The sequence below is a fragment of the Phallusia mammillata genome, chromosome 7, assembly GCF_965637545.1.
Source record: "Phallusia mammillata chromosome 7, kaPhaMamm4.hap1.1, whole genome shotgun sequence".
In the NCBI taxonomy this organism is placed as follows: Eukaryota; Metazoa; Chordata; class Ascidiacea; order Phlebobranchia; family Ascidiidae; genus Phallusia; species Phallusia mammillata.
This window is the reverse complement of record NC_137258.1, coordinates 13,942,839-13,956,509: the sequence shown is the minus strand read 5'-3', so window position 1 is coordinate 13,956,509 and position 13,671 is coordinate 13,942,839. Positions and strand designations below refer to the sequence as shown.

The 13,671-nt window shown below is 42.3% G+C and overlaps 2 protein-coding genes and 1 long non-coding RNA gene across 3 annotated transcripts; 1 reads left to right on the top strand and 2 right to left on the bottom strand.

Moving 5' to 3' along the window:
* Positions 1-3,361: 3,361 nt before the first annotated feature.
* LOC145239021 (uncharacterized) lies at positions 3,362-5,050 on the bottom strand. Its single transcript, XM_080102313.1, has one exon. The coding sequence runs from the start codon at positions 5,048-5,050 to the stop codon at positions 3,362-3,364; it is 1,689 nt and encodes a 562-aa protein (XP_079958439.1).
* Positions 5,051-5,429: 379 nt separating this feature from the next.
* Positions 5,430-6,380, bottom strand: LOC145239020 (uncharacterized). Its single transcript, XM_080102312.1, has one exon. It carries the CDS (start codon positions 6,378-6,380, stop codon positions 5,430-5,432), a length of 951 nt encoding a protein of 316 aa, XP_079958438.1.
* A 3,286-nt stretch (positions 6,381-9,666) lies between these two features.
* LOC145238355 (uncharacterized) lies at positions 9,667-12,087 on the top strand. Its single transcript, XR_013862106.1, has 2 exons — positions 9,667-10,675; positions 11,379-12,087. It is a non-coding gene; the product is annotated as an uncharacterized LOC145238355 (long non-coding RNA).
* The last annotated feature ends 1,584 nt before the right edge of the window (positions 12,088-13,671 follow it).

Sequence of the window (13,671 nt, the reverse complement as noted above, 5' to 3'; positions counted from 1 at the left end):
AAAACGCAACATGTCTTATAACATCGAATTCATTGGTAAAGCGGGAGGAATATCCAGAGATTGCTATACAGATACGTCGCATAGGCGTGATTTAAGTTGCCAATAAGTCGTATAGCTGGCCTTGACTGCGCTTTTATGTGTCTAACACATAACGACCAAATGTCGATTCGATGATGGAGGTCAAACAACAGTCTTTTCCTGAAAACGAGGATGGGAGTGGATATGAGCCTGTATGTGGGACTGTTGGCGTTGTTGATGGTACAGCGTGAACTATTGGATATCTCGCTTAATCGCACTCACGCTATAATTTACCTTACTGCTGTAAGTATATTTACTAAGTTAGAGCTCAGAGCAGCGACAGCAGACAAAGAAGTTGTAGAGATTTTCGATACACATCAGGCTTGCGTGATGCTGGAAAGTAGAGGTGATCCCACAAAAGCTACGTTGAAAAAATAGAGATAATGTTTTACAGTGAGTTCCAAGGTTTAAACACTTGTTTTACTTTACTAACTCGATTGTTTTTCAGATCTATTTTTATTAAATCAAAAATTGAGCCGTGTCTTCCTGTTCTGGTTGGCATTACGGAGGGTTTGGAGTGCTACAACATCCGAGATGTTGTAAAAAATCACTCCGAATTGCTTCAGCCTGTCTTCTGTCTCAATAGTTTCCTCCAAATACGGAAGCCTTTATTTGCAGAGGATGGAAGTGTACTGACCTATGAAAGGTAGACAATAGGAACACTCCGAATCTGACTCAAATCTGACCAAACAAACCTATTGCTGAATAAACCAAGTCTAAATGACGCCAAGCATTACAGTTAACATCTACAAGTCTATTTTGTGACAAAACGCAATAACAGCGCTACAAGCGATTGAACATTGCACGAGTACCAAACAGCACTGAGTTATTATCTCACTGAGTCTCTGTCTTCTCTATTCTCTATATTTTAGGTTTTGAAATGCTTGTTTATATAGCGATAGGGTCACGAGATTAGTTGCGTAACACGTACACGCGAAATGCTTATTATGTTCTGCCATAGTTGCAAACACTTACGTGTGAAAAGTCGTTTAAGACGTTGCAAACACTTAGTGCGAAAGGTCGTTTAAGATATTGCAAACAAAACAAAATACATAACTAATATTGCATGTGACACAATGTTTGAATTTAAAGTCCAAAGTTTGATCCATGAAATCCAGAGTCCGATACAGAAGCAACAAAAAATGAAAGAAATGTACACGAGCAAAGCATTTCTCGATTTTACTGATTGCTGAATGATGGTAAACGCAACCGTGAGTGCCTTTACTTTTTGGTAGACTTGCTGACATCAAGTAACATCTGTTGTATTTTTCTTTAGAATTGTTTCCACTTGAATTCCAGAAGCTCATGAAATTTTTAACAGGATCTGCCTCTGTGCCACCTCTTGGGTTGCCAAATGATTTAAGTATTTCGTTTCTTCATGAATGTCGCTTGTCGCCGGGCGGAACGAAATGCAGGTTTCTTCCTACTGTGAGCACTTGTGCTATTAGTGTGGTCCTGCCAATTCGTATAGAAACGCAAGAGGAGATGTTGAATGTCTTTCGCTGTGCTATCACGTGTGAAATTGGGTTTGGACAAGTTTAAATGTGCTATTGATATGCTTTTTGTTTGTTTTGTTTAACTTTACTGTAGTCACAAACATGTTTTTGTAATTGGTTGGAAATAAGACGCGGCCCAAGGGCGTGCTCATTAGTTTGCGAGTCAAAACCAAGTCATGCACCTGTTTTCTGAAAACTTTTCTTGAACTGGGTGTGTTATGCTCTCTATGGCATAAGCATATCGGTTCGCTACCGGTATTGATAGTGTCATGATTCCAGAAGAAGAAAAACGAGTAATCTAGTAATGAACGTGAGTTTTAATCAGTCATACTGCGGCAAAGATTCCCCTTCTCATAGGCCTACTCTTACGAATGAGATTTATGCGAGCGCGTAATACAAACTTGTTTTATGATATCGATGTCCATCAGCAAACACCTAACCTTCAGGTTACCTAATCGGGTTACTCGACAAATTTTTAGGACTCTTAAGAGTTTGTATTTTTTTTGTACATTTTTATAAATCATAGGTGTTGCGCTCCTAATCTTATGCGAAGCCGTCTTTTTCGGTTTAAATATCTCATTTCAAGATAGTTCCATTTATGTATTTTAAAATGTAGTTGATTTTAAAATTCATCTTTAATGCTCAAACAAACACAATTATGATGGGGTATGTACAGCTTAATAAAGTTTGCATGTTTATGATTTTGCAACACACGCGTTAACAATACCTTTTTTGACCACATATGCAATGTATTGTACAAGCATGGCTGAATGGTTACATACAACCATAGGCGCCGAGTTTTGCAAAAATGCAAGGTGGCGGACTTAAAGTATGACGTCATTTTTGTGACGTCACTATTGCGTGCTACCACATGAGCTCAAACTCAAAGCCCAACAAACTTCCCATGGAATCCAACGTTTGTCAAAATCATAAAATTTTTGAAAATAGTATTTATTTGGAACACTTTGGTGTGTAACGTTTATCATTGGTTTAGCAGCGTTTAAAACAATGTTTTGTCACGTTGTTGTTGCTTTGCATCACCTAAAAGGCAATTTTCCGTGGCCCGCGGCATCGTTAGCAAAAAATAAAAATATTGATATCTTGTTAAATATGACCGTCTTGTTTTGTTTTACTAACACGTCGAGTGTTCACCAATGGAAAAGTAATGAAACTTTAACTCGAACTCATTATATCACTTCGTCAAAAGAATTCAACCTTTGTGATACACAATTATGATGAAATAATCCGAACTTAGTTTGATCATCAAAGCGTAATCTTCAGAATCCGTTCAGTTTTTTGTGTTTACTGTATTGCAGGGATTGTAGAATTCAAGCAGTGTGCTAATTCTACCTTTCAGTCTCTTGACTGGCAGAATAAGATAGCCGGTTTCAGATGCACTTTATTTTCAGTGATTTAAAACGGATTTTTGACCACCTTATTTAAATAGAATCAAAACGTCACAATTACAAACAGTCCAAACAATTTACCTTATATAACATAAAATTATCCAACTCAGCAAAGTTTAATACAACACCACAGACTTAGATACTGCTGAAACAATGACTGGGCTACACGTGCAGAGACAAAAAAACGAGAAAGCAGGACGCACATAAAGTTGGCAGTTATGTCGTCACAATGAACGTATAGGTCACGGGTTACAACGGCGGGAAAAGTTCTTGCCATTGGGGAGCGTTACTGTCCGTTACATACCGGCCCCTAAATAACGAACGTGGAAACGAAGTTATTTACGCAAAACGACATAAGGACAGAAACGAAACACAACAAAGTTACGCTGCCTCAAGTAAGCACAACTTGCGAATATCGCGCGTATATACAGCCCTCGCAGTGCGAACGCGAACACTTCTGACAGCTCCTTCACCATCAGGGTACACCTCATCGACAATGCCCTTCGGCCAGGCACCCCGCGGATTCATTTCGTCCACGACCAAAACCAGGTCACCAACCCCAAAGTTTTTAGTTGGTCGTACCCATTTCTGGCGCAGCTGAAGTATTGGCAGGTAGTCGCGAAGCCACCTCTTCCAAAACGCATCTGCCAGCCACTGGACTGTACGCCACGATCTCCGGTAGCCGTCGGCAGTCGCGAACTTGTCCGGAGGAAGGGAACAGTCCAATTTTCCTATCATTAACATGTTGGGAGTCAGTGCTCGCAGATCCCGAACATCATCACTAAGGGCAGCTATCGGTCGGTTGTTGAGAATGCGCTCAACGTCTGCGAGCAACGTACACAACGACTCGTCGGTAAGCGAAGCATTGCCAACGATTGCTTGTAAAATTCGGCGAATAGAGCGGATGACGCGCTCCCAGACACCACCTTGGTGGCTTGCAATCGGGGGATTAAAGTGCCAGTTTGCCCCTCTTTGACACAGATGGCTATGAATAGCAGTTTGATTCCATTTTACCATGCCTTCACGAAGTTCACGTTCGGCACCTACGAAATTGGTGCCGTTGTCACTAAAAACATCAGAAGCAGATCCTCTTCTGCTGGAGAACCTGCGAAACGCATTAATGAAAGATGAGGTGTCCAGCGAATGAGCCACCTCATTATGTACAGCCCTGGTACACATGCAGGTGAATACACAACCATAACGTTTGACTTGACTCCTTCCTATCTTCACCGGAAAAGGTCCCATGTAATCAACTCCCACACTGGTGAATGGAGGGTTACCAGGAGTAATTCGTTCCTTAGGTAAAGCACCCATGATTTGTGATCCGGCCTTGGCGTGGCGTAGTTTACAACCTTTGCATCGGCGAACCACACGCCGCACAGCTGAGTGCCCTTTAACTATCCAATACTTCTCGCGCACAGACGCGAGCACGTGTAACGTTCCACAATGACCTTCAGTGTGATGGTAGTGGTTGATAATTAAGTCCGTCACGTGGTGACGGTATGGCAAAATAATCTGGTGTTTTTGTTGCTCAAATACATCTGACCTCCGCAGTCTTCCTCCAATGCAAATAGTACCGTTGACAAGACAGGGGCGCAGCTTGCACAACGACGAACGATATTTCGTTGAGCAACAATGCTGCATTGTCTCTTCAAAGCTTTTACAGTCCGGCAGGCAGGCAAGGTCAGAGGGAAACGCTTCTTGTTGTACCAACTGCACAATATATTTTGACGCATTTTCCAACTCTTGTACAGTCAGTCCTACCGGGTTAAAACTTGGCGCATCCGCAGACCTATTTTTGTCGTATTTCCAAAGCACACAGTCCTTAAATCGGCTCAACCAAGCGATAGATTTTTGCAGTTTATCCCACGAAGAAAAACGCTGCAACAGCTGTTGCAGTGGCGTGTCATTGGCAGTCACCTTTGTAGTGCATATAGTATGTGACTTTATTTCGAGGTCTGTATCAGCTACAGAAAATATGGCCGGCTGATCAGGCCAGGAATCCTGACAGTTCCATAAAAAATCTGGTCCCCTGAACCACTGTCTGGCTTTAACAAATTCGTTGGGCATTAGTCCACGCGAAGCAATGTCAGCAGGGCAGTGGCGTAGGCAGCCAAAATTTTTGGGAGGGGCCAAATGATTTGTTGTCTGATACAACTTTTTGCTAACGCTCGGCGTGCTTTTACCAAACACGTGACTTGCCAAACTGTGGTTCGACTGGACAGCCAAACGCTTTATTGATTTATTCCATGTCTGCATAAATAAAAAAAAGCATGGATTTCGCCTCACAACTTGGTTACAAAAGTCATTTTTGGTGATAAATATATTCCTTTGATAGTTGAGAGACGAAACCACAATAATGACGGACGAAACTACACTAAATTAATGTTTATCAATGTACAGCTTTGAAAATTTGGGAGGGGCCATGGCCCCTTTGGCCCCTCCCTGGCTACGCCACTGCAGCAGGGTTATCTTTGCTTCCAACATGTCGCCATTGTGATGGCCGCGAATGCTCATGAATTATAGCGAGGCGATTCGCAACAAAGGTCTGAAAACGGCGAGCAGTATTGTGTATGTAGTGTAGCACAGTTGTCGAGTCAGACCAAAACAACACATTGTTTACGTCATAGTCCAATCCTTGAACAATCATTGTCCCTAATTTAACTGTAGTTACAGCAGCGACGAGTTCCAGTCGCGGAATTGTGACAGGTTTTAAAGGGGTCACACGAGATTTTCCAAGCACCAATGAACAGTGAATATTCCCGTTTGAGTCAACAAAGCGAAGATAACACACCGCACCGAACCCGGTCTCGCAGGCATCGCCAAAGCAGTGCAGCTGTGTTGAAACGATGACTGCATTGGGAGGTTTGTAGCAACGCGGTATAGAAACGTTTTTTAATAAAGGTACGTGGTCCAACCAAAGATTCCAATCCTCAACCGCACTTTCGGGCAGTGGATCGTCCCAATCAAGCTGCTGGTTGCAAAGAGACTGTATTAGACGTTTCATAGGAAGCATAAAGGGTTGGATAAATCCAAGTGGGTCGTAGACCTGACTGATCATTGAGAGCATTCCGCGACGGGAATGCGGCTTTTGTTTTATATTCACTCGAACCCCAAAGCTGTCATTGGCCATGTTCCACTGAATTCCCAATGTTTTTTCACTGGGTAAGTCCGACAATTCTAAGTTCAGCACTGCACTTGAGCGGTCTAGTTCGTTAACAGACTCGAGGACGGCTGTCGAGTTGCTAAGAAATTTCGTCAGGTGAAATCCGCCCTCACGCAAAACCTCGGTTATGTCCCTGATTAGCGCAGTGGCTTGCGTAACTGACGACGCTGATTTGAGGCAGTCGTCGACATAAAAAATTTTCAAAATGGTCTCAATAGTATCATGCGAAAACATGTCGTTCTGGTCGAGCGCAGCCTTACGCAGCGCTCGCGCAACTAGGCGATGATGTGGCACCAAACAAATGTACCAACATTTGATAGTCCACTGGCGGCAGGCTTGTGTCCCCGTTGGGCCACCACAGAAATCGAAGCGAATCATAGTCCTCGGGCAAAACCCTCACCTGGTGAAACATGCCTTTTATGTCAGCGGCAAAGGCAATCATTTCTTGGCGAAAGCGTAATAGCACTCCGACAAGGCTGTTGGTAAGATCAGGCCCTTGCAGCAACTTGTCCTTCAAGGAAGTTCGTTTGTAGGAAGCGGCGCAATCAAAAACGATTCGGAATTTGCCACCCGTCGCGTGATGTGGAATGTACCATGTTTGCTTTGTACATGGCAAACTATCTGGGGGAATCTTTCGAGCAAATCCCTGTTTCAAGTAATCTTGCATCTTTTCTGTGTACCTTTCAAGCAATTCCTTATCCTTGTCAAGGCGGCGCTTTAAGTGTGACAAGCGTCGTTCTGCCAAGCTCCTGTTGTAGGGCAGAATGGGTTCAGGCGATTTCCAAGGCAAGGCTATCTGGTAATGTCCATTCACTTAAATGACGCTGTTTTTCATGATTGAAAGAGCTCGTTTGTCATTAAGTGAAAGCCCTAGGTCACTCGAACGTTTATCCTGAAACTCAGTACTGTATAATTGCTCCAATTGATGATATAGCTTTGTGTCAGCGTGTATGTGATTTACGTTCGCGTTCTCAGTGTCCTGCTTTTTCCCTGGGCCAAACAAACACCAACCCAAACCAGTGCGAATAGCAATGGGATCGCCACGAGATCCACGTACAGCCTCATGTTGCTCGTGAGCCTCGTAAACATCGGCTGCGACGAGCAAGTCGACATTCGGACAGTTTAATGTAGAGAACTTGAGATCCCGAATGTGCGGATACCGCTTTATATCGTCCACAGTAGGAATGCTGCCTTGTAGGTTAGGTAACTTGGGAACGACCCTTACATCCTTCAACAAAAAACATGCGCCATCGTTCAGGCCTTGTACGGATAGCGAAACTTTTCGACTGCGCAATGTCTGCGTTCCGTTTACGGTAGTAATTGTCAAGTTGTCTTCAACACCGCTTAGTCCCAGTTTCTTTGCCAATGCTGCAGAGCACAACGACGTGTCTGACCCGTCGTCAAGAAAGGCATGTGTGAAATGGGTAGCAGCGGATATTCCAGGCAGGGCGGATCCGTCAACTCCCGCTAAAGCGCTAGAAGATTGCTCTGATGGGCCAGAAGGTTGCGCCCAATGCAGTAGCGTGTGGTGCCTTTTCCCACAACCGTCTACACGACACACATAATTGGATGTACATTCGCCCGCACAATGCTCGGGACGAAAACAGTTAAAACACAGTTTGTTACGCCGCACTAGGGCATGACGTTCCTTTACCGGTTGGCTCTTAAAGGCCTCACATTTCCACAAAAAATGTGACGACCCACATTGGGGGCATGTAAGGGTTCGTCCCGGTAGATCCTGATTCACAAATGAGTCTTCACCCGACACTGTCGAGTATGTAGCTGCGACTCGACCCGGGAACTTGCCTTTATTGGTAACTTGGCTCTTTGACTTACGTTCCTCGTCGGAAATAAACCTCATCATTGGCGAGAGTGTATCCTCTACCAACAATTCCAAAAGATCCAACAAGGCTTGAAAGGTTACTGGTTGATTTCGGAAACGAAGTTTGGATGATTTAGTGATGAACCGTCTAATTGCCCTCTGCGGCAAGCGCTGCACAACGGCCTCAACATTTTGAGGCAGATCGAGCGTGTATTTACAGTCCCATTGACTGAATAACTTGTAACTTTCTGCAGCTTGTGCACGAAACTGTTGCAAGCCCTGGAAGTCGCTATCCTTTAATTGTGGGCGTTGCGTCAATCTGTCCATATGCGCTCTTACTACAAGGTCTAATCTCCCATGTCTCCTGTGGAGTATATCCAATGCCTCCCTGTATCCTAATTCGGGAGGCATGCTTTTGCATTCCAAAATGTTGGTCAGAGCATTTTCAGTGCAAAATTCACAGAGATATCCCAGCTTCTCAGCATCAGATAAATACGCCTTGTTTATCTGCCGATCGAAGTCGTTCATAAACTTGTGATAGTTAATCGGGTCGCCGTCGTACTTCATCAATGACAGTTTCGGTAAATTGAAACCTTGTTTTATAGTTTCTGCAATTACATACCAATTCTCAGTGGTCGCCGGTGGACCATGAGGGCAAGGTTTTATTGCTGCATATTGATGCTCCTTTTGAAATGTGCCGGCCCCAGTGGCTTCTGCGCAGGTGGCAACCACAGGACCAAATCCTTCTGCCTTCGCTGGGAGGACTCGAGAAGGCCCGACAGAAACCTGTGACTTGGCTGGCGCAAGTGGTTTGTCTGTCGAGTTCACATTCGTTGTTCGTTCTGAAATAGCTTTCGATGGTTGTTCATTTTGGGCACGCGTTAACGCCTTTGTATGCTTATAAATGTTAGGCGTTACTTCCTGATTGTAGTCCTGTGCCTTTGCAGAAACCTTTGCGTGTTCCACTAGCACTACAGGGTTAGGCTTTTTGATCGGGGTATGATCCCATCCATGTGAAGACTCACATGAGTCAAACTCGCTTACTGTATCAGCAGCAAACTCGGCCAACTCGAATTCTTCTTGGGCTTTGTCTAACTCCAACTCCGTTTCCAAATTTTGTTTTCTGGCTTCCAGTTCCATGTCCAGATTTTGTTTTCTGGCTTTCAGTTCCAGTTCCATGTCCAACGCCTTGGACCTAAGAGCACATCGCCGTTTAAGTTGTTCCAGCCTCAATGCTGCAGCTTCGGCTTCACGGCGAGCACGCGCACTGGCAGTGCTCTTGACACTTCGCACAGAACCTTTAACAGATTGGACGCCTTCATTAGCTGGTTCTTGCCTGACAACATCAATCACGTCAAACAGTTCCTGCGATGTAGAAGGAACATTTTCTCTTTCATCAGACATTTCTCTTGAGGACTATTGCCCCAGCAAAGCAAAACCGTTTTAAATGATGTAGAATTCAAGCAGTGTGCTAATTCTACCTTACAGTCTCTTGACTGGCAGAATAAGATAGCCGGTTTCAGATGCACTTTATTTTCAGTGATTTAAAACGGATTTTTGACCACCTTATTTAAATAGAATCAAAACGTCACAATTACAAACAGTCCAAACAATTTACCTTATATAACATAAAATTATCCAACTCAGCAAAGTTTAATACAACACCACAGACTTAGATACTGCTGAAACAATGACTGGGAGTGAGGGTCGTAACCAAAAATTGCCACTTGCCACTTGCCACGGTTGCCACTCAATCCGGTGGCAAGCAAGAAATTTTTGTGGCAAGTGGCAAGCGGTGTTGGCAAGTGGCAAGTGTTGGTGGCAAGTCTTGTTGGCAAGTGGCAAGCGTTGTTGGCAAGTGGCAAGCGTTGTTGGCAAGTGGCAAGTATTGTTGGCAAGTGGCAAGTTTTGTAGACAAGTCTGGTTGGCAAGGGGCAAGTAAATGTGTTAAATGTCTCAACGGCAAGAGATGTAAACCTCGATGCCGAGACAAGCAAATATCCATTCGTGGACGATTATAATGCGAATAAAACTCTCAGATTGAGTTTTGGTGAGGTGAAAAAGAAAAATTCTGCATGCTAATTTTTTTGATGAGTATATATAATGTAGATGATTGCGTCTGTCAAATGTATTTGGTTTCTATGACTGGACGTGTTCAAACTCAAAGAGACTTGCCACTGAACGTTCAGATCGGATGAGACTTGCCACTGAACGTTCCGATCGGATGAGACTTGCCACTGAAGGTTCGGTTGCCACTGAAGGTTTGGTTGCCACTGAAGGTTCGGTAGCCACTGAATGAAAAGTTCGCTTATTACCGAACGAACAGTTAAACGAACACCTTTTTACTGAACTTAACATCGTCGTTAGTTTGCAACGAATTTGCATGTGTTCATGGAATAATCCCGCCATTGTGAATTGGTCAGATTGAAATCGTTGAAAACAACAAGTCTACAAATTTCAATGGCTGAAATTTCTACTTAATTCATAACAATTGTGAGCCTGACTTAGCTGACAGTTGAAAATGATATTAATTCAATCTGTAAAAGGACTTAACCTTGCTTTCAAACATGGAAAAGTAATCTCATAAACATTTGATTTTAACCATACAAAAACTCTCTGACATAAAGTCTCACAGGAGCATGAAAATACATGCAAAAGTGGAAATAGACAAACACTCAGACGATTATGTTCATTGAGACAGCAACATGTAAGTTGGTGAAATGTAATTTTTTTAGCAAGCTATGCCAAACATGTTATGTTACTTTTTTTCCAATTGCTAATGTTATAGGGAGTCAAGTACTGTGAACACTGTCAATTCCAACTTTTTGTTTGGGACTAATTACATATTTATCACATGTAGTTGTCTTGATACCCATCAACGAAGTGGAGAGTTGTCTTTTTAGAGTTAAGACACTTTAATCGTTAGGCCATGTTGAAAAGATAACCCCATGCTGAAAAAGTTGGCTCTGCCTCTGATTAGCACACAATCCCTTGTGGTGGGTGTGAAGGAATCCCTTAGCAGTTGCTTGGTTGCAAGGACCGTTTTGCCCTATGTTGTTGCACAATAAGCTGTTCTTTTATGACATTTATATCAAGGTTGCTGTACCTGGTATTTAAATACTTGATGCAGAACTTATTCTCGCCATATATGTTTCTGGCCAAGGTTGCTACTTAAAGCCATGATGCCCACTGGCCATGGCAGCTACTTAAAGCCGTGGTGTCTACTCGCCATGGCTGTCAATTGAAACCATGATGTTGCATTCTAAATCAGACTCAGAGTGAAAGCAACAATTAATTAGTGACAATTTTTGACTTTTATCTTGCTTAGACTTAAATTTTGTTCTAGTACAAAGGAAACTTACATTGCTCTGTATCTGTTGTATAATTGCTGGCTCTATTTATCATTTCAGAATTGATGTGTGATTCTCTACGAAGCATATTTTAGTATAAGATTTAAGGACATTTGATTTGCATCACAATATTGTTGACCTGCAACTGAACATAACCTGGTCCATGGAATGCAAGCATTACATATATTTCATTGTTTTAGCATATTGTATTGATTGATAATAGTTTTGTGAATTATTATGGAATTTTACCCTATCCAACATTTATTCATTACACTTGAATGGTTAGCTATTGTGCCATCACTACTCTTTCCATGTTGGATTTTAATGGTCCTTTTGGCGATCGCCCAAGCATATTTTCTTACGTGGATGTTTAGTTGTTCTGTGATCTATTACCAACTCATCAAGTGTTAGCATGTGATACTTTAATGAAAAATGTTTATAGGTAATAAATTTGTAGTTAAGTGTTGAGCAAGCACTCTCCTCCTCTGGCACACACACAAGCCTATGTGCATTGTCAAGCTTTTTGTTTGTTACTGCATTATGATATGTTATTTGACAATTACTAGATGGACTTTATATTTCCTCTTAATTATGTTTTTGCAGTAAGGTGACACAGACGTTAACCATAATGTTTTTTCTTACTGCTGTTTTGTTAGATGTGCTTACAATTTTGTTCACCTCCTTGAGCAACAGCAAAAGTATAAATGCCCTATTTGCACCCATTTTCTTTGTTCATGCAAGTTCATCAATAAACAAGATTAATGATTTATTTATGCTTGTAGTGCATCTGCCTAGGACAGGGGATTCCAACCAGGGCCCAGGAGCTGTATTTAGGGCAGTCATGGGTGTACGCTTGCTGTAACCACCCACTAAAAGTCAGTGAGCCCTTTTCTATTTTAAAGCTTAGAATTAATTATATGTTGCAAATGATTAAATAACCTAATTTAATCGACTATTTTGTGGTTTATGGTCTTTTTAATTTAGTTAAGTTTGTCAAATACATTTTTGCTAGGGGGGCACGAGTCTTACTGGGTTACCACTTATGGGTCCCATGAGGCCCAAAAGTGGGGGTGGGGGTACAGTGCATGAAAGGTTAAGAACCACTGACCTAGGAATTTGCCTAAATGTTCACGAAATGTATTCAAGTATTTTGTATTTATTTATTATAATCCATACTGCAAAAGCCACATTGACAAAGAAAAATAATAATGTTTACAAGGAGCAAAATTGCAAAAAAACATAAAAAATAAGTTTGATCTTAAAGTTTACATATCACAGTACACACAAATTATGATAACTATATCCAAAAAATTTAGCGTTATACCCAATAAAATAATGCCATTTGTGTACACCACTTCTTAGAATATCTCCTTCAAGCCATATCTCATGTGCTCCTGGTAAAGACACCACACTCCACAGCAACTTGCGACTTAATAGCTTGTCAACGATCGCGACTTAATAGCTTGTCAACGATCGGGAACAATTTGTATCAATTGATTTACTTTGCACTTGTCACCAAAACCAAACCGACTTGCCACCGAAACCGGTGACAACCGAAACACTTGCCACTGAATCGGTGGCAATTGCCACTGAACCGGTGGCAAGTGGCAAGTGGCAATTTTTGGTTACAACCCCTGTTGATGACTGGGCTACACGTGCAGAGACAAAAAAACGAGAAAGCAGGACGCACATAAAGTTGGCAGTTATGTCGTCACAATGAACGTATAGGTCACGGGTTACAACGGCGGGAAAAGTTCTTGCCATTGGGGAGCGTTACTGTCCGTTACAGGGATTCTCAAACTTTTTTTTGTTGCGACGCCTCTGGAAAAGTTTTCTGGACTTGCGACGCACCATCAAACAACAGTTAATGAGGAAACTTATCAACAAACAGTTAATCTATTAAACAGCACTTAGAGAACAATTTTAGCCTAACTGTTTTTCGACAAAGTTATAAAACTGCACTCACTTTCAGTACACCCTGCAATCACGTGCAGGCTTTTGTTAATTGTTTCAATTATTGCGCACAATTGCATTGTCTCGTCTGCTGCAAGGCCTTAACAGCATCAATAACGAATTACAATGAAAGTAATGTTTCAACTTACACACAATATAAACTGATGCACAAAAATTTACTGCTGCAACTCATGCACAATAATTACTTCAAACTTTGCTAACAATTATACGTTATAACTACCTCGAGCCTTTGCTACAAAAGTCGTCATTGTTACAGCGAGACTCCGTTCACATATCAAGTTTAATGCCCGCCAAGCGTCGCCCCATACACGCGCCTATCACGCACTTGCTGCTTGTACTGTTTGGTCTCGACGTACATTAACGGACAGCCGCATTTTTG